Below are 26,006 nucleotides of genomic sequence, written 5' to 3' on the forward strand. Positions count from 1 at the left end.
TAATGGTATGAATCAAGAATCAGATACCTCATTGCATCAGCTGGGTGGTTCAGTGCATGCTGTTTAACTTATGCCCAGGTGCGGCTGGCTGGCATTTCATATGCTGAGGGAATAGGGACTGTGGTTTTTAGTTCTGGGAATAGGGACTGTGGTTTTTAGTTCTTTTAGGGGTTTTAGGATGTGTGTGTGTAATTTAGTTATTTCTGATTAACCTGTTACAGTACATAATCTCCAGTTTTATTACCTTCCACCATTCATTCTACAGTAGATAGCAGACAGACATCACAGTTTTGTTCCTCCTGATTTTCTTCAACCAGCCTTCTTTTCATCTTTCACAATGACAGCTTGCGCAGCCTCTGTTAGCACATGACTACCTCTTAAACACACACTTATTTTCATGTTATTCACTGTACTTAAATGTGGAGGGATAAGCCTCTATAAAAAATATGATCTGTTGCGGTGTTTTTTTGCCTTTCTAAGGCGAATAAAGAATGCTCTAATATGAACAGATGATAATCTATGTTGTTTCCTATTAAAAGGTAATAATCTTTTAACATGAAAGAAGTAACAACAGGTGTTCATAAAATAACAGTACTATCCAAACTGAATCATGTTGATGATACCTTTTAAAGTAAGGTGGGGAAGACACATGATTAGTGCATCCCATTTGCTCAGTAGTTTATGACGTGAGCTTTGTGCTGATGCTGCAGTCAAAGTGAATCTCGGTCATTTTGCACTCGCGCTGTAGTTTCACACACGGTATTTCACAACAGGAACTGACTAATATGGTAACCTCACACTCAAGTGCAGTGCCAGCCTCGAAATAAGACGTGGAGTGCGCTGAGCTCCCAAAGGGTGCAGCCAATTAGCATGTTCTCTAATAGGGTCTTGCTGTCATGGGATGAGAGGTTTATTTCCCTCAAACTGAAAAGCATTCAGGCTCCTTAAAGATTTCGTTCTTGAAAATTGCTTTATATTTCCTGAGTGTGGAACAATTAGGCAAAATGCCTGTCACAATATGGAGTCTTAAGATACCGATTCTAGGTACAGTTGTGCATGTTTTAATTCCATATTTATTGATTAAAATGGTAAAGAATAGAAAATTACTCCAGTATTTAGATCTGAGGGAGTTTTGCCTTCCTCCTACACCATTTTTGTTCTTTTATTCCAGCCCCAACTCCTTTTAATTAATAAAGGATATATTAAACAAAATTTTATGATATAAAAACTTGGTAGCATATCTATGTTCCCTCAACCCATCATGTATTTCTTGATCTTTTTTGATAGGTGCATGCATGCACACAGACACAGACACAGACACACACACAACTGTATTAGAAAAAAAAAAAAAAGCCCTGGAGATGTTACTTATTTCTACACCATAGAAAGACGTTTAATCGAATTCTACATAACAATGAAGGAAACTCCCCTTCTACAAGTATTTACCTTGCTTGTGATTTACTGAACTATCCAGAACTAAAGGAGAAGGAAACCTACAGTAGCTCTGGCTCATATGCTGTTTTTCCTTTGTACAAATAATGCCTTTTAGGAAGTTTTCCTTTTTTAGGCTTTCTTTGGACTCTCTATAAGCAAACCCTTTCCCTCTATAGCAACACTTTCTTGATAAGACATGTCTTTTCATGCTTTTCTACCTCACAGTTCTGTAAGAATCAAGTTTTTACAGAGTTGCCTGTGTTAAGTGTGGTGGCTTTTGGTATACACTGGGCAGCATCAATTTTGCTGGATCTTATGAAAGCATACATGATAATTTGGGGGATAGCAGGAAGAATATTATTAACATGGATTTTTATACATGCAGATTAAAAAAGAGAAAAGTCATATCAAATCAAAACAAAGGTTGATCTGACATAATATCCTTTCTGTGACCCTGTCGGTTTCTGGATGCCTGTGAAAGAGTATGAAATGAGGACAACTACGTAGTGATACCACCTCTAAATACTATCCCTGCCTCCAGGAAATTGTTTCTTTCTCAACGAACAGTAGTCCCTTTCTGTGTAATAACTACTGTTAATTTTTTCCTCTGTAACCATGTCCTGCTGCTTTTTGAGCATAATCACCTGCAACAAGAAGTTCCCAAGCTGTTTTTACACGTTACGTGAGGAACCTCCTCTTTTGTTTTGGTTTTAATTGCAATTTAGTTCTACTTTTGGTTGAAGATCCTCCTTCATTTATTAGAAAAGATGGCAAATAGTCACTTTTTATTTACAAGTTCATGAAAGACAAGGCTAGTCTGAAACTTAGTGTCATGGATCCCCATCATCTTAGTTGTATATATATGTGTAAATGTTAAGTATGACCCCCAGCATAGCTATACAGCACCTCAGACCTGTGCAGTTTTTCACAGAAAAAGGATTCAATTATGAGGCCTGTAAAATAAATAAATGTTTCAAAAGTCCCTTGCTTTAGGCAATATTAGCTGTTTTGAAATAGCAGATGTTTAGAGAATGGTAAAGTTGTTGAGTTCAAGAGCATAGCAGATTTCATAGAAGTAGGTGTTTATACAGTTAGGGAGACCAGCTACAATTAGACTATGGTCATACAGAATAGAATCAAATCATTCAGTTGCAAGGGACCTACAATGATCATCTAGTTCAACTGCCTGACCACTTCAGGGCTGACCAAAAGTTAAAGCATATATGGTGATAACCCAGTTAGTAATCAGAGCTTTTCACAGGGAATGGACCTCAGGAACATCATCGCACCATGACAGTGACAGTTTAAGCATGTAGATCATCTCTTGACCCCAAGGTCCTTTTTTTTTGTTTTTTGTTTTTTTTTTGTGTGTGTGGTTTTTTTTTTTTTTTTTTTTTTTTTTTTTTTTTTTTTTCCCACAGCTTTAGTGTATTTATTTAGCCCACAGTTTTCAGGACGATGGTACAATTTTACTGTTGTGGATCAGATCAATTTACTAGCTGTGCTCCTACTGTGCTGTTGCAGTGGTGTTAGAGGATTTCCCTAGGTCACATTCCTCACCTTGGTATGATCATTGGAGCATGTCTAAAATAACAAGGGCAGAGGAGCATGCAGTCCTCCTCATGTCTCTGAAGGACATCAGCAGAACATGCAGGAAGTCTCTTCCAGGAGTTGCTGCTTAGACGTGGGCTGTCACCATTCAGCCCCCTGCTACTCCCTTTGCGGGGGGGCTCAGCTTGTCTGAATCACAAGCTTGGATTCTATCTGGGACATTTTCTGCAAGTGTTTCAAAAGCTGGTATCAGCACTAAAGTGTTATGGCAAGTTTGGGAGATACGCTTCCTAAGTCCTAACTTCCCTGGTGGTTGGGGGACTGTTTTGAGCCAAACTTTTAACCTGTGATGTGAAAGTGGACCTTAAAGGATCTGAAGAGTGAAGGGGGAGACTGAGGAATGTATATCCAGTGCCAGCTGCCTGTTTTGCTTTGTACTAGGGGATGAAGGAAGCTTTTTCATTCAGTCCAAGAACTGTAACAAAAGTTTGGCTTTTGAAAAGGGGTTTGTCAGGGATGTTAAAGGGTGAAGGAAAAAAAAATTGTAATGGTTCCATATGCATGAGAATAGCATGGCCTAAGTCTTCTCTGAAATAGTATGCTTTGAAGTGTGTTTTCTGGGTAGTGGTTGAAAGGAGGGTGTACAGCTTTGAGATGCAGCTTGGTGCCCTTGACAGTGTGTTCTAACTTAAGGGCCCAAAGCTTGTACAGGTATGAGACTTTCAGTCACTAGAGGGTATCTCACACTGACTCATGTTTGCTGCCTCTAGCACAAAGTATGTCTCTAAAGGTAAGTCTACGGAATAGCATCACCTCCCCCTGCAAAACCCTCGGCAAAATCTCCAGTTCCTTGCCTGCCATGCATTTTATGAATGTTATCTTGTCATAATGTGTCTCAGTAGGAAAATTAATGTGGGCACTGAAGCAGCTAGTCTTTTGATAGGGTTAGGTGGTATATGAATGTGTATAGAGGAGCTAAAGGTTTGTTGAATCATCATTTTTCAATGTGGATGGTTTCAAGAGATGCCATTTTGGACACGGTGTGAATGCAGTCAGGGTATTAAAGTCAGAGGTGAGCTTATCGGCTTGGGATTGACCTACAAAAACAGGACTGACATCCATTTTGTCCACCTCCTCCATATACTGCTGGTAAATAAAATATATTTTGTTAGTTGGTGCCTAGCACTTTGCAAGTATGTAATTTCAGGTCAAAAAAAACATTCCTTATGTGAGTATTAATCATCCAGCATCTTGGACCTTTCAAAATATACAGACAAAAGCAAACTGGACTGTAAAATTGTTATTGGTGCTAGAAACCTTCCTGAGGCAGGGGTGAGAGGCCTTAGCCTGATTCCTTTGTGCATCCGTCTAGCAGAGAGGAATGGAAGTGAGGAGACTTGCTGGTGGTAATGTATGCGTACTCCTGTGGTGGTTGTGACCAATGGTTGGCAGCAGTGGTCTCATGCTTCTTCTGAAGCATATTAATGGAATTCTCTTTGATTGAATAAATGAACTTTTTAACCAATTAAAAATGCCGTTATAAAAAATAAAAAATCTTTTGAAATGTTTATTCTCAATATGTATGTATCATGGAATCTTTTACTCTGTTATCTCCACTTTGAAAGTAGTTCTGACACATATACGTAGTATCAAAGGCATTATGCATTTCCAGTGAACAAAAAATGCACTGAGCTGGAATGTGAGGGCCCTTGGTTTTGTCAGTGATTATTTGAACGCTATGTGTTGAAGCAAATTTTTGGGGACCCAGTTCTGCACTGTTGAAATAATGAATTTTAAGTTCATAGTATTGTTGCAGAATATGGATTTATTAATGTAAAATTGTGCTTTTTTTCTATCGCTTCTACTTGCTGTTTGTGGGAGAATGAAAAAAAATAATCTTGTGTTCTGAAGGACCAAGAAGTTGTCTCTGGGCAAGTGCTTTGCTCCCCACCAATGGTGGTCCCAACCTCAGAGTTTTGAAACACTGCACTCCCAACCACTGTCATTCCAATTTTCTTAATAATAATAATTTCCTGTAATGTTTGCCGTTTTAATAACCTAGGAGGTCCATATGTGCTAATAACCTCGTCAAAGGTTAGAGTAATACCAGGAATTATTAAGTCATAACTGGATAGAAATAGGCTGCATGTATTGACCAGGTGGGTACCACAAAATAACAGAAATAACCTTCCTTCATTATTGCTGTTATATGTATGACAGAAATCATAGAATGGTTTGGGTTGGAAGGGACCTTAAATATCATCTAGTTCCAACCCCCCTGCCATGGGCAGGGACACTTTCCACTAGACTAGGTTGCACAAACCCAATACACAACCCTTTGACTTCCAAAAGTGGAAATATATATATTTGTCATTTAGATTGAAATATTAACATAAGGCCCCAGTTAGGAATGAGTTGTTCTTATTAGATTTCTTTTAACTCATGCAGTACATTTATCGGGAATGCTTTATGCCATCTGATAAAAGAGCATATACTTGAATAATGTAGCAAAAAAAATCTTTACTTTTGATCTAGACTTTTCTAGAGTTTTATGAGATCATAATGAGTCAGTCTTTTCATGCTACCCAAGTGTTTCTTGCAAACTAAAATCAGGACATCAGTCTGATGGTTGTTATAGCACAACTGAAACATGGCCATTCTCTGTTAGAGAAACTGGTTTTACTAGTTTATTCTTTTCAAACCTTTATGTTTGGAAGGTTTCTGAGAAACAAAGAGAAGCTGAAGAATTAGAGGACACCATTTTATTACAAACCATCTTAGATAATTTGTATTATCTAAAGAAAATATCAGGTTCTTTTATAGAAAATCTCTTGCATTTCCATTCTGACTTTTTCTTATTTCCCTTCTGTAAGTTCTGTAGTGCAGTTGGTGTATTTAGTTGCTGATAGTGAAAAGCCTGTGGCTGTAAAGTGTTTGAAGTGAAACATGCAATTAATATTGAATTTGCTCAGATAAGTGTTCTGTTTCTTACAGAGAAATTATGAAAGCTTCTGATATCATTCCTAGTAATAGAGGAGAGTATGTTATCATCTGGATTAGCTACTGAAACCAAGGTCTTAAAGGCCATCAAGGGAGTAGTAGAATCATCGTCTGAGCTTCTATTGTTGGATTTTAGCTATTAGTGTTTGAATTATTGAAAAAAAGAAAGCACTAAAATAGCTGTTTTTTTTTCAAATCTCTCACTGTCATGTGTGCATTTTGTCTGCTTATTTAAAAACCAAAACATACCTTCAATAAAAGCTATTGCTTTAAATACTTTCAATTCAAATTTATTAATCAGTATAAATATATTCAGTTACTTCATAAAATAGTGCACTCTGCAGCTTTATATTAATACTGATTTGTAGATAGCACATGTTGTATTTTACTTTCCCTTAGAAGCAAGAAAATAAACATTTCCAGTAACATCTTTCAATCAGTTTTAGTATCATATTTTACTCTCTTAACATATATCATAACAGATTGATTGGGTAATAGTAATAGAGTGTTCCAAATGAAATTATGCTGGCAAAATGCTTCCTGGTCCATGAATTATATTTTCACTTTTACTTTGAGTTAACATCTAACTTTAGTTTGAATTTTCAACTGGTGCCTAATTTTAATGTATGGTCAGGTGCTGTAGTTCAAACAGTGATGGGGTCTGACAGCACATTATAAAACAAAGCTTTATGGAGGCCGTATGAAAGATGAGCAGCATCGCACCCGCACAAAGACTCACATAATCACCGTCAGCAAGCACAGGGTCATAAGCGATGCCATGGCCCTGGCAAACTGCCAGGGATGCTCGGTGTCCGGGTCATCTGGCAGCAACAGCCAATTGTGCAAATGCCTTTTGCACGAGGGTAAGAGTCGGGGCCACCCCTTGGCTCCAGCAAGGGCAATGTGATTGGAGAAAATCTGACCTTACGTCAGTAATGTGGGCAGCATCCTGCCTACGCTGCCAGTGTCGGGCAGGGGGCCGGGTGTCTGCAATCTGTCTGCACTGCTGATACTGGTGAAAGGCAGGGTGTCAGGGGTCAGAAAGCTTGTGTGAGCACCTTTAGGTGCTCTGCAACAAAACAGTGCACTGATGTTGTGTGGGTTGTGCAATCACTGTCTGTTTTGAAAATGATTTAAGGTTCTTTCTCAACTTGGCAAGATAATGTCAGGTTTTGAGAGAGCTGCAGACTCCCACTGGCAGTAGCAGCTGCAGAAGCAGATAAAGTAGGGCTTTTTGTATGTGAAATCCACTATTTTGAGCTCTTGTCCTTTTCTGATTGACTGTTTCAAACCTTTCTTCCTGCTTTCCTAATGGTCACTGTACCTCAGCTCCACTCACACTTCTCATGGGCTCTTCTCTACAATTTTCCATTTTCCCTCTATATTTGACACGAACCTTCTCGGGAAAACCGAACAAAGCAAAAATCAACCAAAAAATTACTCCAAATAACATGCTTGCAGTCATCGCACTGTTTAATCTGCATGTGTGTTACACATCTCCCCCAAGCCTGATCTAGCTTGTGAACGCTGTGGGATGGCACATGGGCACTGTAATTCTCTGAAGCTGCACAGTGTCTAACACAGTAAGGTCAGATGTGATTGGTCCTTAGATCAATAAAATGAGTGTAAATAATAGAGTGTATCTTCCAGAAAAGCATCTAGTTTCAATCTCAAGAATTCTAGTGAGAGAATGCTATCTTCTTGGATATTTGTTTGAATGGTTGAAAAAGAAGAGAGAAGTCTCATTTCTGATTAGAGTTCCTTTGACTATTTAATAATACCCATGTCTGGTAAAGATTTACATGTTCCTATGCTATTCTAGGGAAATTCTGATCAACTGTCATGAAGTCAGGTTTCTTACCGCTATAACCTCCTGCTCTGGAGTGGCTTTATTGCCTTTAAAAATCAGAACTGGAAGGACAAAAATAGGTTACTAATTAAGCAGAGTGCAGTGATTTGTATGTAATAAGAAGATGCATGTGGTTGGGAGTATATTTTATTCTCTCTGCTACCTAGCTGACTTTTGTTTCTTTCATCAGTGCTATACTGGGTTGAGCTTTGCTCTGCTTACATTAACCTACTGTTGAACACATATCTGTACCCTTCTTAAAGTGTGCTTATTCTCTAGATGAATGATTATTTTTCACTTCAACTAAAAGAAGTATCCTAGTAGTGTTATAATAAGGAAAAATGAAAGAAAAAAATACAATGTTATTGAGGATTCAGTAATGAGGTGAAAGTATATAAGATGAATTTAGGTACCTGCATTTGATTTATAATTAGTTTGTAATGCTTCTATTTGAGACAAATTGTTGCTATCCAACCATGAACTTTGTATTTTGAAAGGGAGCAATTGCTTCTCCAATTCTCCAGTAAAATTGGAATTGAGTCAAATTGTACAGTATGATGGAGACTTAAGCCAAATGCATGTGTGTCCCTGATTGGACAAAATTTGGTTTTCCATAGTGCATCTGAGATAAATTTTATGGCTGCTAATGTAGCCTGGATGGATAATTACCTCTTATACAACCTCCAGGAAAATAAACTGTGGCCATAAGATCCCTGTAAATGTCCTCTGAGACATCAAAATTCCCATGACAGATTTTTTTCTTTCTTTCTTATTGAGCCCAGCAAACATTTTCATGTTGATGAGTTTTAAAAATTATTAGTAAAAACTTTTCATCCTTACGTCTTTGTAAAGAGTCCCCTTGAAACAAAATGACCTTTCTGTTTTTCAGAGCCTTTTGAAGATTTTTCAACATAATTCAGGCTGATAAGGATCTTTGCAACACCTATTTGGCAAGAGCACGAGTGCTTCTTTGTCCAACAGTAACCTTCCTTCTCTGCTCATTATCTCTGGTGAGGGCTGTTTTAATTGAAGTCATCCCTCTGAAAGCTATCTCCAATCCAGTTCATTATTGATTTTGAAAGATCTGACCTGTTAAAATTTCCTTGCCAATGACTTAACCTTCTTACCTGAAGGTGAATTAAAATAGAGAATGACATTTCTAATTTCCTAAGTGATGTAGCCAGAGGAGCTGTCCTAAAGTGGTATAATGTTAGCTGAGTCCTTTAAAAGGATAAAATTTGTTATTTAGCTTGATGAGCCTTCTTGGGCTGTGCAGCAATAGATCTTCACTCAGGTGCAGTTGCTTTCTGGAATTGCTTTTAATTGAATATTATTATGTCACAAAGAGATGCTCTTAGATTTGTCTCTCTTTCTTGAAGTTCTCTTGTAAAGTTACACCCAGGAATTCAGGTCTAATCAATCATTAGAAAAACTGAAGAATGTGAAGTTAAGTAAACCATTTAGCTACCTAGACATTTGATTGACCTGACATCACAACATCGTTTCAGCAGTTTTGATGAATTGGGCTGTGAAGACAATTTTTTTTTCAAATACATTTTTCATAATTCCAGCTGCAGTGCCTTCTTAATAAGTACTCAGTGTCCTAAAATTTCTAGTGTGACTGACTGTAAATGATCATGCCTCTGTTCAGATATATAGATCTTTCCCAATATTTATTTTCTCCTTTAAATCAAGCATGTACATGAACTGTTCTTTCATCATGTAGAAAATGAGCTTCATGTTTATCTAATAGTTTGAAGTATTGGGAGGAATAATGTTAAGACTGAATATACATATATAAGTACACATTGTTCAATGAAGCTTAAAACAAGGAGATTTAATGCTTGTGGTAATGCATAAAGAGTGCATTATAAAGTCTTCTCAGTGTATGATTTTGAATCTTTTCTGCTATTTTGTATCTGCCATGTTTCTTTCTCTATTCAACTGGAGTTAATAATTGTAAAAGATATTTAGGAATTAATTTCTAGTGTAGTTAGTATTTAATAAAGTGTCAATACATGTTACATATTTTAAGTTTATGGGAATTATCTATTAGTTAAATTTTTAAATTCTGTAGATGTTTTTCATAATAAATTGTTCTTCCTGTCAGTTTTCTGGTACAGAATCTCTGGTGTGGGATTAAATACCTGTTTCTAGAGAGGTACAGACTTTATACTAACTTCTATAATTCATGAACCTAAAACCTTAACAAACAGCATCTTACTGTCTACTTTCTGGATATATCTACTCATGAATACCTAATCTTTGTTAGTCTTTATATAATGATTTACCCTCTGGCATAGTAAAATCTGTGAAACAGATTCTGGAAAATACACAACCAAATATTTATTTTGTGACTTCTGTGTTTGATATCGGTATGTGTGTATTTCACCAAACGACAGAATGGGTGAGGTTGGAAGTGACCACTGGAGGTCACCTTGTCCAGCCCTCCTGCTCAAGCAGGACCACCTAGAGCCAGTTGCCCAGGATCATGTCCAGACAGCTTTTGAGTATCTCCAAGGATGGAGACTCCACAGCATCCTTGGGGAACCTGTGCCAGTGCTCAGTCACCCTCACGGTAAAAAAGCATTCCCTGATATTCAGAGGAAACCTCCTGTGTTTCAGTTTGTGCCCATTGTCTCTGGTCCCAGCACTGGGCACCACTGAAAAGAGCCCAGATCTTTGCACCCTCCCTTCAGATATTTGTATACACAGATGAGATTCCCTCTGAGCCTTCTCTTGTCTTCCCTCCTGTACTTAGATTGGATATGATATTCTGTCTGTACTGTTTTGTGTTCGTATTTTGTGGAAAATTAAATATTGCCACTTTTTATCTCAGATGTTGATAAAATGATCTCCAAGTTTCTGCTGACAGTGAGAATTTGGTGACAGTCAAGACCAGATTTAGACAATTATTTGTAATGCATGATGGGTGCCTTTAAATATCCTGTAGTAACATGAATTTTACCTACTTTAGCATTTGCATGCCTGTCACAGAAATATACTTGACAGTGGAAGTACTATCTGGTTTATTATCTTTACTGGATGGGCTTTTCGAATTGTGGCTGACTTTCTGAAAGAGCAGAAACCAAAGGTTTATTTCCTTCCTCTACTTATTTAATAGCAGTTACAAGTGATATCTTGCCCTGTCTTACTGTGTTTTATTTTATTTTATGCTGAGCTCTCTGGAATAATTTCTCTTTCATGTAGAGGAGTTTTTTTTAACTACACAGGAATTCTATCAGACCTACATGTTGTTGGGATTTCTTTCATAAAATTTTTAATTTATTTTTGTCAAAAATTTAAACTAAAAGAATTGGCTCAGTAAATATTTGATTAATACCACATGATGCATATTCTGTCATGTTTTTCTTTCTGGAGGCTTCCACAATATCTGATGAAATCAAAGGTATACAGTTTTTTTGAAGGCTGAATGAGGACATGTTTAGAGGAGAATATAAAGGAAATCTATCTTCTTTAAGGACAGGAAAATAATAGTGACATAAAATCATTCTGGAGGATTATTCAACAACATTCCTCACTGCTGATCTTTGACACTTTAGCACAGTTTCCCAAGAAGCAGGAAATTAATAGAAAAGACAAAAATTCTCTTCTTGTGTTTGCCTTTCTGACAAAAAACATGCAGTTTGTCCCAATGCCACATTCCTTCCTCAGTCTCACCAGTCTCAGAGCATTGTGTGTTTGAAGTCCTCTAATGCCTTCTGTTTCTCTCACCTTCTCTTAACTGGGAGGTTTGCCAATGTACCAATTGAGTAAATCCTTCTAAATCGACAGAAGGTCTAAGGTGAAAAAGAAGTTTTACCCACTATTTAGGGATTCTTCTGTAAAGATAAAGGAACAAAAGAAGTGTAATTTCCTAGTAGCATCTGCTAAAAGATACTTCTTATGAAATGACCCCTGTGAAGTAACTTCAGATATCAAAGGTAGTACTAGCAATGGAAAGGTAAGTGGGGTTTATGCTAGAACGGACGGCTAAGGCAGAAGTCAGTCTCTGTGTTCCTGTCTCTGTCTCTTTGATGGGTGAGAGGAATTTTAAGAAATCTTCTACAGATTTCTGATATGAGAGTATTCTTGTGGTGTCTCCTTAAAATACTTACATTAAATTTTTTGCAATAGCGATTCATTGCATTTTAAATTAGGACATCTTGGGTTCTTGCAATAGATCAGTGTGATAATACCAGATCAAGTTCATGTATAAGCCCCCGCTGTGATTAATGGGAAGTTCTGTTTAAAAGCCAAAGTTATGATATGGTCTCAGATACTGAAATGACTGCCTACATTAATATTTCATAGAAGGTATTGATTATTTCTAAAACAAAAATCAAAACCCCCCTGTTTTCACATAAGTTAGATATATTTCCAACATCACAGAAAGAGACAAAAACGCTTATTTAAACACTTATTATTATACAACACATTTGCCAGATGGAAGTAAGTAATAATCACTTTTTAAAATTAATTATCTCAGTTGTGTCTGGAATTAAAATGATTGATTATAGAGTGCTCAGATGAAGAGATTACTTATTTTGCATACATTGCAGTGACAGATTTCATACGGTCCTGACGACTTCAAAACTAGTAAAGATCTGTCCTTATCTGATACACAGCCGCACTTTATATTGAGTACATCCACATGGCTTAGTTGGCTTTCCTTCCCATAGTTTTAAGTACTGTGTCTATAGAATGAAAGCACCACAATTTTAGGGGAAAGTTGCTGTTTAAAAATTGAAAATGGGTTCACAGGAACTTGGCAAACTACAGATGATAATGAATAGCAACAGAGGAGAATGTATCTCAGCAAGACATAAAGTGTTAGTGCACTACAGAAGATTTATGGCTGGAATGTTATTTCAGTCCAACACACAGGCAATTTAAATAATGAAACATTTACAGGTAAAAAAAAAAAAAAATATATATATATATATATATAATTGACCCTTTATGTAATGTTCTGTACTTAGGAGATGCAATTTTATAAAATTTTTCTCCAGTGAGTTAGAAAACCAAAAGGATGACAGGTCTGGAACATTATCTAAGTGATATTCATTAAGTTCAAGTCTCCTATTTTATTCCATTAGTGGCAAAGAAAACAACTATCAAGAATCCAGAGATATGAGGAGCCTTCTTATTTGATCCTTGAATACCTGTATTAGCTCTCTTGTGGCCAAGGAGGCAGAGGAAAGACACAGATGAGAGAAGTATACATGCTGTGCTCTATGAATAAGATTTCTGTCAAGAGTGAGAAAAAGAAACAGCTTATATTTTGGGCTTCTTGTGTTTTTATTAAAACACACCTTTCAATGCAACTGGGATTTAGGGCAAAACTCAAGGGAAAGATATTGAGTAAATTCTGTGCTTCCAGAGAGAAAATGACAATGTGTATTCCTACTGCCGTTTACTTCTTGCACAGATTTTTTCATTACTACATCCAAATGGGCTTTAAAAATTCATATTATTGTCTCTGCCTTACACAGAAGAAGCTGAAGTGCAAGGAGACAAAAATGGTGTCTGTAGATCATCCTGCAGGCTAGCAGTAGGGCTGAGAGTACAACTTAAATCTCTTTCTGACTTCATGCAACTGAATTGTGGTGGTATTTTTATAGCCAACTTCCTGCTACCTTGTCTGACACTGTATCTTGCAGGAAACCTGACCCTTTAAAAAAGTCAGTACACAAAGATATTAGATGTAATTTCTGGTGTCTAGCTCTGGTTCCCTAGTTGAAAAGCTGTAGCAGTAAATTTCTTCATATCTCAGTGAAGGAGCTTTTTGACTTGTTTGCCCTTGGCTAATGTAAGCAGAGCCTGGGATTACAAACCGCTGGGCTGGCACAAGCGTGATGGCCTGTGCTGACGGATGTACCCTGTGGCTGCGGTGGCCTCGCAACAAGCACTTCCAGCCATCAGTACCACAGCAGGAGGCTACGATGAACAAGGGAAAGAAATAAAAGGGCAGAAAATGAGACAGAGGCACGAAAATAAAAGCAATCAACTTGGACTTGATGCTAATTGAAACAGAAATATTTTGCCTTCTCTTTTTAATATATCAGCCTGCATGTACTGAAGAAAATCACATTTAACAAACTGAATTGCAAAATTATTCATCATAGAAGTGAAAGTGATCTGATTTAAAATCCCTGCGACCTGTTCAATATAGCTGATTACCATGAGACTGCGCAGAAATAAACTCTCCTAATAGTACCAAACGATGGATGCTGCCTGAGTGTTGTGACAAGGTCTAGCAATGTTTTTTCAATTGATCTGGCTGGGGTTCACTCTGGTGAAATGAAGGGAAAGCCTCAGTTGGTGAATTAGTGCAAAAATCTGCATTTCCATGTATAGTCACTGAGAGTAGTACTAGCAGTGAGATTTTTTCAGTCTGTGATGTTCTCTTAGCAGTGTTTCAGTTAAAATACAGAAATTTCCACTGAAACTTGCTTTGAGATTTGTGAGTATATTGAATGTAAAATGCTGACAGGGAGAAAACAGTGAATCTTGGTTCAAAACTAGGGGGAAAACCTCATTTTAATCTATACAAGTCAAATCCCCCTCTTAAGTAGGCAGTGGATCCTGAATTGGTTTTCTCAATATTCTATCTCTTAAAATCAGATTCTGACTCAGTGCTGTAAAAATCTACAGGGACAGAGAGAAGAATCATTTGGGGTGATGTATTATTGATCATATAATTATTATAGTGGTTTTATTTTTAAATGTTAATATTTACTCATGTTTAAAGTTTCTATAATAGTTGGAAATAACTGATGATTTCACAGATTCGCTCATAATTGGCTCTGGTATGTGGTTTTTGTTTTGTTTTTCCTTTTCCACTGCATAAGCAAAAATAGGCTCATGCAGTGTGTTTTTTATCATTACCTTTCTGGTAGTCTTGCACAGAAAAAAGAACAACAAATTTATGAGTTTCTAATATGATTTCTAAAACTGATCTTCTTTAGAAGATAATTGAAGAACACATGGAAATTCTTCATCTGATGTCCGTGTGTATTAATTATAATAGAAGGGCTGTACCAAGATATCTACCATGGTGTGTGAGGTAGAAATGGTGGGAAGTTGGGAGGGTACCAGGAAAGGCGTTGTATATGCTCACCATCTTTCTATACCTTCTTCAAGCCTCTGTTTGTTGCTGTAGGAGACAGGTATTATGGTAGATAGGTCTTTGGTCTGACTCAGTGTAGTTGTCTCACACAGGAGATGCAGAGCAGCTTTCAACTGTTAATAATCAGAAAAAAAAAAAAAAACAAAACAAAACAGACATGTGTGGGACAGATACAAGAAAAGGTTAATAAAGCCTTTAATCAAATTTACAAAGCCTGCAAGAGTGTTTGCTATGTAAGGGCGTCATCATTTTGTCAGAAGAGCGTTATCTGGCTTTTCAGCCAGCAGTGTGTCTAGAGAGAGAACATAAGGAGAGGAGTGTGAGCAATACATTAGTATGGTTTAACACCACTTCTAATGAAACTAAGAAATGTTAATGAACCAGCTTTATATGTAAACAGACTGTGGCCTAGAAGAAACTATATTCAGTATCTTACAATATCAGAAGTATTTATTACAACATGACTAGAGGCTCAAAGCAATGTAATTGCTTTGTAGAACATAGACGCTCTATTTCTCTTTAAAGCATGCTACTTCAATTAAGCATTCCTTTCGTGTGTTCATTCAATATTCATTTTGGCTGCTACTGCTACACTGTGTAAAGGAAAAATGAATAGTTAGAGCAATTCATGCTAAGAAAAAAAGGTCTGGAGGAAGACTGTTTTAAAATCTGAATAATGTTTTGAGAATTAGCTTAAGTTGATAATAAGCCTAAAGGAAAGGATTTTGTTACAGGCTGTAACAACAATACAAAGCCAGATAGTTCTGCACTGTGAGCTCTCAGCCTTTCATATTTCTGTATGTTCTAGAATATACATCAGATTACCATGTTGCACCACTACTGTGAGCGGGAGGCTCTTGATAGATTTGGTGTAGATAGCGATTTTCAGGGTGTTACGCAGCTGTACATTCAAATTACTTTGGGAAGAAATGTGGCATGGAAAGTGTGAGCCCTGATGCAATTTATTTAAAAATTTGAATCTGCACAGCCAGAGCAACAAAATAAATATTAAACAGTGACAAATATAAGGAGGTGGTTGGGTTTTCTTCTTTTTTTTTTTTTTTTTTTTTTTTTTTTTTAAATGTTGAATTAGGTTTTCAGACCTGACTGTCTGGGGGATGAAGAATAAGCATTATATTAAATAAAGGAGAAAATTTTTGAGACCGTTTTGTTTCTTTATGTATTTTGTTGTACTATAGAAATAGCTACTTTTTACCCTCTCCATGTTTATAGCAGATGAAAAAAAAAAATCCGTATCTATTATGATTGTCACAATGTTAAGGCAGAAAAAGCACAAAGCAGACAAAACCCCCCTCTACCATGTGAAGTGTGATGTTAAAGCTACAATGAATTATGGCACAGGAGGTCACTGCATCAACACTGGCAAAGCATGTTAAATTCAAAATTTTTTCTCATGGAGTACACAACCTTGTTTTAGAGACACCAGTTTTCTAATATACAAAAGAAGTTCTTGCTGGAGTAAAATAAGTAAAAATTTGGTTCCAGTAATTTGTGAGGTTCTAGTATGAAAATGCTCAGTTAGTGAAACGCTGAATAAGTGTGATGCTTTTTGTGATGTTGATGTCAGCATATAAGCTGGTATGGTTACACTTAGGTTTACTTCATGTGTGTTCCGTTCATAATTTTAAGATAAATTTGAAAACAGATGGATAATGTTAATTGCCATGCCATTAATAGTATCAGGAACAAGTGTGAGTGTAGGCCCACACTTAGAAAGTGGCTAAATAATTATGTGCACAGCTAGAAAGATTTCTAAGTGGCTGATTTTTATATACTTTCATGTTTGCCTTTATCCCATTGTTTGAAAGTATGTCCTAGAAAGCTGGTGAAACAAAATTAAATTTGTAGATTAGATTAATCTACATCACTGTTTTTTTAATGTTAATTTTTATATTTCCTTGTTAATTTGAGAAATGTGAACAACTTGTTCTTCAGATTCTGAAATTATTTAACTTGAAGCATGGCTTACACCCTCCCTTATACTATCAGGAAATAAAAAATTTTACCTAGGAGTCAAATAATTTGTAGGCATATTTGATTTTCCATTATATTCCCCCGAATCACAGACATTATGTTTTTATTAGATTGAGAATCCTTTCCTTTTTTCTCTCTCTTCCATACCGTGATTCCATTCTCTTTGATGCAAACACTGCCTTGCTTGTTCTTTTCAACCTCTGAAAGAGGAGCTGAGAAAGACAAAAGCATTAAATAGAAACAACAGTCAAGGTGATCCATAGCACTCCTGGAGGGGAGACTTTGCTGGCAAACAGAGCAGGCGGCAAGTCATATAGCACCCGGGGAGTCCCGTCACGGGTGGGAAAGAGACAAAAATAAAGGTTTTGTCTGTCAATGATCTTTTACTGTCTTGGCACTCCCGATAGTATAAATTACATAATGTGTCTCTCCAAATGCGGCCAGCTTGTCATGTTGGCAGCATCTCAGATTCTATATTAAAAAAAAAAAAAAAACGAACTTATCAATAATTTATTTAGAATTACGGCTTTTTGCTGAATTACTTCTTCCCAGTGTAATAGGCAACATGTCTGTATTGGTGAGACTCCGAATCCTGTTTTGACTTTCACAATTAGCTACTGCCTGTGATAAAAATACTCTGTTGCAGCAGCAGTTGTTTTTCCTTTACCACCATAATTGTGTAAAGCAAATACAGATAATATAGGTCTACTGTAACGAGTTATAGACATGCTTATTGTATTTTAAATTAGCCAAACAGATCTGCAAGTGATTTTGGTAGCAGCTCTGCGGCTGTTCTATTCTCAGTGGCCTGCTGTTCATCCTGCTTCTTGACTGGCTCCTCTAACAGGGGCTGTAGTTTGCATTCACTGTCATCTCCCCAGTCCTTCAAAGAGTTCTTAATGTGTGTCTTTCTGACCTCTCTCCAGATTTACTGCTTAGGCTTGAACTGTATCTTGTAATACTGGTGTTCTTCTGACTCTCCACCCTGTATCACCCAGTTAACCTTCATGGCCCTCATCACAACCTTCTCATAATACAAAGAAATTTGTGGTCTCCCATGCTGGGTAAGGCTATCTTGTTTCTGAATTTAGGAAAAGTAGATTTCTGTCTCTCAGTAGTCTTTTTAAATATAGTCCTCTGAAAATACTGAAAACTAAGCCTCTCATTATCTTGAGAATCCGAGTCTCTCTGGCATTAAACTGTTAATGCTACTTAGAGGCACTAAACCAGTAACACAAAATGGGTCAAAATCAGTTCTCACCGAAAGTACAGCAAAATACAGATTAAATCAGTGGTGCAACAATAATTTGTTAAAAATGGGAGTAATGTCTTGTTCAATGTTTTAAGATGTGTTGTAAGTTTTATGCTTGCAGGTAGTTGGGGGCTTGTTTTGTCTATTTTTTTTTTTCTATTTGTATGTGGAGAAAAGTTCAAGGGATTTTCACATACCCTTACTTGTCCTGGATCAAAGTTCAAAATAAGTTTTTGCTTCTTCAAATAGTGATAATTTTAATACCTGAAACAATCTTAATATATATGATATTAAGTTCTATAATAGCTTACTTTGTTCTTAGTTAGCTGCAAAGCTGTCTGTGCTTTAGTGGGCTTTTTGTCTTGATTTTTAGACTCCATTGTGATCACTCTCTGAAATCTCAGAATAAACTTGCAGTAATAGTTAATTTACTTACTTTCCTGCTCCCTAACAAAAATAAATGTGAATCCTCCAGAAGCATAGAGGAAATCTTAATTCTGTATTTTACAGTAATCGCTTTAGAAGACAAAGAATCACGAATTATATCTTAAACTCACTAAGACTTCAGTAATAGCTCCCAACAACAAAAAATAAGTAAGATTCCTATTTATTTCCGTAGCTGCCATTTGTAACCTTCTGATTAAACAAAGACCAGATAAATGATGGTATTTCTAGGAGACAAGTACAGCTTACTGCAAGTAAACTATGACTTGTTCATATAAGCACGTTTGAAACAAAATCCTAAGGAAAAACTACTTCACATTCACAGCAGCAGCTTTTTTCCTCATTGTGAAATGGTTTGAGCGCACATACATCCCAGTGCCCAGGTGTAACTGGATCAGTGCACAGCAGGGAGAGCAGAGTGTCTGCATGAAGATTTCTTCAGTGGGAAAGAGAGAACCTAAAGAATATTCATAAAAAGCAAATTAAAGCATCGTGTGAGGCCTTGATTAGGACTGACGGCTTTCCTAAAGACTTTCTGTTGTTGTTACTAGTGCTTAACATCAGCTGAGGATTTGTGAAATAACAGACCCCCCCACACACCTCTTGCAGCCTTTAAGTGATGGTGGTGGGTGAGACTCTTTACATTCTGTTCTGCTGATCTCTTTCATTGCCAGGTTGAATATCTATGCTACATGAGTTTCTGTGAGATTAATTTTATCCCAAAATTTTACATTTACAAATGTTGTGGTAAATGCACTGCTCATAATAATAATATAATATAAAAAGCATGTTGGGAGTGATCTGTATGTGGTTTTCTCATACTTCTGAGGATCATTCAAAGCCTCTGCCTTCACTGTTTTTTCATCATGTATCTTCAGTGATGCCTTGACCAGCAGGCACAGAAATATTATAAGCATGTGCTGTGTGCTTTCTCTCCAATCTCTGGCAATGAGAAAAAAAAATGACAGTGGATTAAGACTATTTTGGGATGAATTTCTTGTTATTTGTACAAAGTAACAAAGCTCCTTTACTCAATTCAGAGACATTTATTTTCTGTTTTTCTGTGATTATTTTCAAATAAGAATCGTGTCTGGCCTTGATGCTTGCAATGTGTTTGGGATCACTTAAATTAGAAGTGAATTATTGCAAACTCTTTTTATAATTGGTAGAGATGGGTACCTGTAAAGGGAATTACAGAGGAGCTTCTCTCTCTTATTATGAGGTCCATATAAAGAATATATGGGAACAAGATTCTACAGCAAGTGCTTGGAGTTAACAACAGTGACTTGTGTTCCTACAAGAAAATGTGGATAAATTAACTGAAGATTTCAGAGCAGTACGCAACTGCAAACTGACAGAAGTGTTGGTTAATGTGGGTGCCAGAAATTGTTTTCAAAAGAAAAAGGGAAATAAATTGGTATTTCTCAGAATAATTTTGGTCAAAGCAAGTTTCTGTTCATACTGCTAGAAATACATAAATTTTTTAATTTTTATTTTTTAAAAGCTAAAGAAAGTAATAAAATAGCAATTCTTCCTGTTCCCCCAAAATAAGAGAACTGGATTAAAGGAAGCTGTTGAGATTGCTGAGATAATATAGGTATTTTGAAATTATTTCATTGGAAGTTAGCTTGAAACCCTTACTCTAAAGGAGCACTGAGCATGGAAGTGTTTGGGTGGGTTTTTTCTTCCTATTTTTTTTTTTTTTTTTAATATATCTTCCATAACCCCAACAAGAAATGTGGCTGGTTGTGAAGAATGGTACCAGTTACATTTTTTGTTCTTGATTTGCATTATATTTATTGAAAAAGTAGTTGGTTGAACTATCTACAAGGATGGGGAAGATAGTATAGAAAAGAGAGAAAGTTTGAGAGAGTGGTGGGGTACATCAAGGAGTAGGTGGCCAGACTGCAGGGGGAGGGGGATTTCTAGAGACCAGAGAGCAGAGGATGGAGTTTGCTGCCACTCAGAAAGTCACTCTATAAGAAGGAAGCATAGAATAACCATGGAGGCTCAGAGGACAGGGGAAGAATTGTATATAACTCATTTATTTTTTTGTTTCTTGCTTTTGCTTTCAGCTTTCTTTCTTTAACACCTCCCCCCATCCACAAGTCTTAAGTTTCTGCATAAATGAAATTTGGTTTAGTCCACTGTGGAAGCCCTTTAGTCTTTTGATGGAGCCCACTAAGGAGAAAGCCTAAACAGATCCCTGCCCGAAAGCTGTGGCTCACTTCAGGGCCCTGTCATACTCATATAAAGAAGTGTGAAGTAAAGTGAAGATTTATGGTTTTGGTGTACTTGCAGCCTTGTACTGTAAATGGATTATTTTTTATTTAATCAACTTCATGCAGATAAAGGGAAGGGTCAGATACATCACTAATAGCTCTGTGTCAACTACCACAAGAACCTAGAGGTTCTGAGTAGTGGTTTGCTCAAACGATCATGTAAATGTTGTTTGTTTGGTACTCACTGGCAATGCTTTTATAAAATTGCATACTACTTCACAGCGAAAGCAAACTAATACAGTTTAATGCATAAGCCTATCTGTGCACCTCACTGTTACTTTGGATCCAGTTGTAAAAACAACATTCTTGTAATCTAATGAAAGATCTTGTTTTGGCCAATTACAACACACACGTACAGATTTTTTTCATATTTACATCGCCAAGGCAGTAGTTAGTGCATCAAGGCTGAGGTTTTTATCATTTGGATTAGTATAAACACATAAATTAATTGGATTGAAGATACTTAATGTCAAGCACAATTTTTGATTTTGATTTCCTGGATAATTGGCAATTAGAAATTTGATAGAATCCCAAATGGACAAACTCTACATCTGGAGTACAGTAAAGACTTGATCTTTAAAAAGAGGGATTTCTTCATTGAACACACATAGTATACACAAGGTGCAGTGATCTGATAAGGCAGAAATCTATAGTTTGCAAGATGAATGATTTAGCTTTATTTCTCTTGCGATTATTTTAGTATCTCTGCTTTAGTTGGAGTTTTTCTGCAGTCTTCATTCTTTCAAAGTTGGAAAGTGTTCAAAATGGTATTCTGGGGAAATGATATCTCTTAACTCAGTGTAAATACACCTAAATTAAATGCAACAATGATTATGTCATTTGTGGAAGGCTGGTTAGAGATAAAGTAGGGTAATCTTGCTGAAATGGAAACTGAAACATATTTGTATTTAATATACATTTATTTTTATGGATAGCTAGCTAAACCTTGGAAACCCTAATTCAAACTTAGTTTGCAAAAAAATACTGAGGAGTTTCCATGAGCTGAACTGGTCTCTGCCAGCTGGCATTGTTGTAGAGAATGCTTAGAATTTTAGAACTACAAATAAACCGTTCAGCTGCAGTGTCCACTTAAAAAAGAGACCATGAGGAGCAGAGGCTAAATGTACAGCCTATTCCCAAACTGCTACTGAAGTTGATATTGGATGAACAGCTGAAAATTGTGTTGAAGTCAATTAAGTTTAAAACTCATGGGAATCAGTAATAAGATGTGGCTTCATATTCCTTCCGGTCATTCAATAAGAAGGTGTTGTAAATACTTTGTACCTGCCATAGTTTGTTTAACTTGCTCTTGTGCAGTACCAGAATTATTCTGTTATTCTGCTTTGGGAATAACAAAGGTTCAGCCCAGCATCTCCCACAAATTTACTCACATGAATAGTCTTGTTACTGGGATAATTCAGATGATTGAGGATTACATTGCCTGGCCCCAGTTTCTTCTTGGAACATGAGCACTCCACAGTCAGAGAAATTTTCTTCTGTGTGACCAACTGTCTGCAGATAGACATCGTTTTTTTTGAAAATAGTTACAGTTTTTTGTCTGAAGTGCTTGCTCTTTTTCTCTTTCATAGTAAGTCAATGCATGGTGTGTATGAGAGGAGGCCTTAAAAAATATGAAAATTACAGGTTTTTTTAGCCTCCAATTTGTGGATTTTGTGAGTTGAACTGAGTGAATATTACAGTTTTTAATAATGGAAAAAGCAACCATATCAGCTTATAAAGATATAGGGTTTTATTGGTTTTGTTGACACTAATTATAAAAACATGTCGAGTATTTACCATAGACCTTAGAGATTTTAAAAAAGCAATAACTTCTGTTCTTTGGAGAGCTACCAGCTGGTATGTCTCTGTCTTCAAGAACTTATTCTGTATAATCATTTCACAGATTGTGTGGAACAAACACTCAGTAACTGACTTTTAGTTTTTATTTTAGTTATAATAAAGGAAAGAATTGAAGTGGCCTACTTGAAATTACCTTTATTTTTCAAAATATAATATGTTGTATGGTGTTCTTGTTTAACACAATATGGAAGGAAAAGAATGCAATACTAATTGGCATCAGCATATAAAGAATAGTGCAGTAGAAATGTGAAGTAAAACCCAAAATACTTCAGGAAGGGGTATTCATACAGGTGAGAGAGATTAGATTCATGCCTTGGAAAGGAGGACTTCGGCTCCTATCTTTCTAGTCAATCACATGACTACTGTGATTTCTTAGTTCTCTAATATGATTAATTCCTGTGTGTGTTCTTGAAATTAAATATTCAATTTATCTCGGACAAAAAGTGAAATGCACCTGTAATCATAAAAATAAGAGTTGAAGAATAATCCTGTACTTGTTTTGTGTCTTCCAAGTTTGAGTTTCTTGAAGAAATTTTTGGAGATGTAGGAAACACAAACTGTTTCTGCGAGCTTGGTTCTGCATCACGGCAGAAAAATAATCAAGTGGGAAAAGTTAGCATCTTCTCTTATTTTCCAGGCCCGTGGGGGAGATGCATGGGAGATGAATGCGGTCCAGGCGGCATCCAGACACGAGCGGTGTGGTGCGCCCATGTGGAGGGCTGGACCACGCTGCCCACGAACTGCAAGCAGCTGGAGCGGCCGGACAACCAGCAGAGCTGTTTTCGGGTCTGCGACTGGCACAAGGACCTGTACGACTGGCAGATTGGCAGCTGGAACCAGTGCCGGCCTGTCCTCTCCCGCAGCCACGAGAAGCCCCTGGAGTGTCTCAGAGGGGAGGAAGGCATCCAGACAAGGGACATCACCTGTATCCAGAAGTCCAATGGGGTGCTGGTTGAGGATGTCATCTGCGAGTACTTCGAGCCGAAGCCCCGCCAGGAGCAGGCGTGCCTCATCCCGTGCCGGCAGGACTGCATTGTGGCTGAATTCGCCCCCTGGTCGGAGTGCTCCAAGACCTGTGGCAACGGGCTTCAGCATCGAACTCGGCACGTTGTGGCTCCACCACAGTTTGGTGGGTCTGCTTGTCCTAACCTCACCGAGTTTCAGATCTGTCAGTCGAGCCCGTGCGCTGCTGAAGAAAGCCTGTATAGCCTAAACGTGGGACCCTGGAGCGCATGCTCTGTGCCCCATTCCAGACAAATAAGGCAAGCGAGGAAACGAGGGAAGAATAAAGACAAGGAAAAGGACAGAGAAAAGGCAGTTCGGGATCCCGAGGCTCGTGAGTTAATTAAGAAGAAAAGGAATAGAAACAGACAAAATAGACAGGAGAACAAATATTGGGACATACAAATTGGATACCAAACCAGGCAGGTCACATGTACTCACAGAAATGGGAAAACTGCTGCTCTGAGGTAATCACTATTTATTAATTTTCTCATCTTTATTTTTCTCTGTTTAAAGTAAAGCATGCATAAACACCCACTGGTGTTCTATTACACAAGCCTGAATCTCAATATGGAGCACACACCGTTTCCAATATGAACATCCATCGTCAAGCTCAGAATGTTTCTATGACCAAGCCCAGGTTGGATGGGGCTTGGAGCAACCCAGTCTAGTGGAAGGTGTCCCTGCCTGTGGCGGGGGGGTTGGAACTGGATGATCTTTAAGGTCCCTTCCAACCCAAATCATTCTATGATTCTATGAAACATGCAAACTGTGCTGGTGATCACAAATGTGAACTGTTAAACTACACTAACTCCCCTAGCCTCCATTTTCTAAATAGATTTCATCCAAAAGCTTAAAGGTGTTTGTCACATGTCTGATCTGCTTTTGTGGGTTCAGACAGGTTTTTGCTCTCTAACAAGTCATGCATGTTTGCAAGAGCTCATGTTATGGCTAAAGGCTTTGGGCACAAAAACTAAAAGGAAACTGGGCTGTGTCAGACTCAAACAAAAGTAGGAAACAGAAAGGTGCTGCATGTGAAGGCAGTATCTATTCTTTACAGTACATTTTCTTGTGAAATACAAGAGCATGAAATATTGTTCGTCCTTCTTGATTGCTATGGCAAAATTCCTGAAAGGGAGACTGTGAAACCTCTTTGTCTCTTCCATGTACCTCCTCTTTTTTCTTTTTCATCTGCTACTTATACTGTCTGTCTAGTTATTTTCTGGTATTTTTATTTATTATTCTACTTTTCAAGACTTTTGGCAGTCACAGATGTTTTGATAATTCTTTCCACAGGCTTCTGGGTACATTTCTGAAACTATTATGTTCCACTTGTTTGTTTTACCTCTCATTCTCTTGTAAACTTGTTTTTTCCTTCCTATCCCCCAGAATGGTTTTATCCAACTCAAAAATCTTCTTTCACTCTAGTTTACCTTTTTCTGTCTTTGATGTGATTGTTTTTATTTCCTTCTCTCTAGTTCAATGCATGATTAACCAATTTTACTTCAACTGTGAAATCACTAAGATCTCTTGCTGAATGAGGCTGACACCCATTGCTGCTAGATTAGTGTTTATGAACTTATTTCAGGGTATTTTACTTTGGAGCTTTTGTTGTGCCAGCTAATCATTCTATCACAGAACTTGTAATTGCTTCAACCTTTCCTATCAGAAGCTGTATATTATAGTTTTTCAAGTATATTAAATATTTTTTAAGGTATATTTCCTTTCATAAGAGGATCCAGTAGTAAAACAGGAAAATGATGAGAGGTTCCTGGCTTAAGTGAAGAAATGAAAGATTTGGGTTGTTTAGTTGTGAAGTGTCTATGAGTATGTAAAAACCTGTCACAAATCAAAATGGAACAAACTATTCTCTATATATTATGGATGTGTAGGAAAAGCAATAATGGGCTAATCACAGCAGTGTTGAATGAGGTTAGACTTCTCAATACTGTGAACAGGGAAGCTCTGGAAAAGAGTGCCTGGGGAATGTGTGGCACCTCCATATTTGAAGGTTTATAAGAATAGGCTAGAAATGCATGTATTAGTAATGACAAACCTGGAGTAACTTGGTTAGGGAAGAGGGGCTGACTGCATAGTTTTTTGCAGTCTCTCTAGCTCTGGTTTTCTACAGTTCTTTCAGATTTTGATCCATTCTTGGATAAATGTCTACACAGGGATCTTAAAATCAACTTGTTCGGGCACTCC

General features: G+C 37.2%; 1 protein-coding gene across 4 annotated transcripts in view; it reads left to right on the forward strand.

The window, feature by feature from the left end:
* THSD7A (thrombospondin type 1 domain containing 7A) overlaps positions 1–26,006 on the forward strand; it is a 290,606-nt gene that overhangs the window by 133,264 nt on the left and 131,336 nt on the right. For all 4 annotated transcript variants that reach the window (XM_032991409.2, XM_042801868.1, XM_032991407.2 and 1 more), the window contains exon 3: positions 23,437–24,268. In XM_032991409.2, the coding sequence (XP_032847300.2) occupies positions 23,437–24,268 (832 nt within the window). The remainder of the gene's footprint in view (positions 1–23,436; positions 24,269–26,006) is intronic.

Source organism: Tyto alba, unplaced genomic scaffold (genome assembly GCF_018691265.1).
Source record: "Tyto alba isolate M040663 unplaced genomic scaffold, T.alba_DEE_v4.0 Super-Scaffold_38, whole genome shotgun sequence".
Taxonomy (NCBI): Eukaryota; Metazoa; Chordata; class Aves; order Strigiformes; family Tytonidae; genus Tyto; species Tyto alba.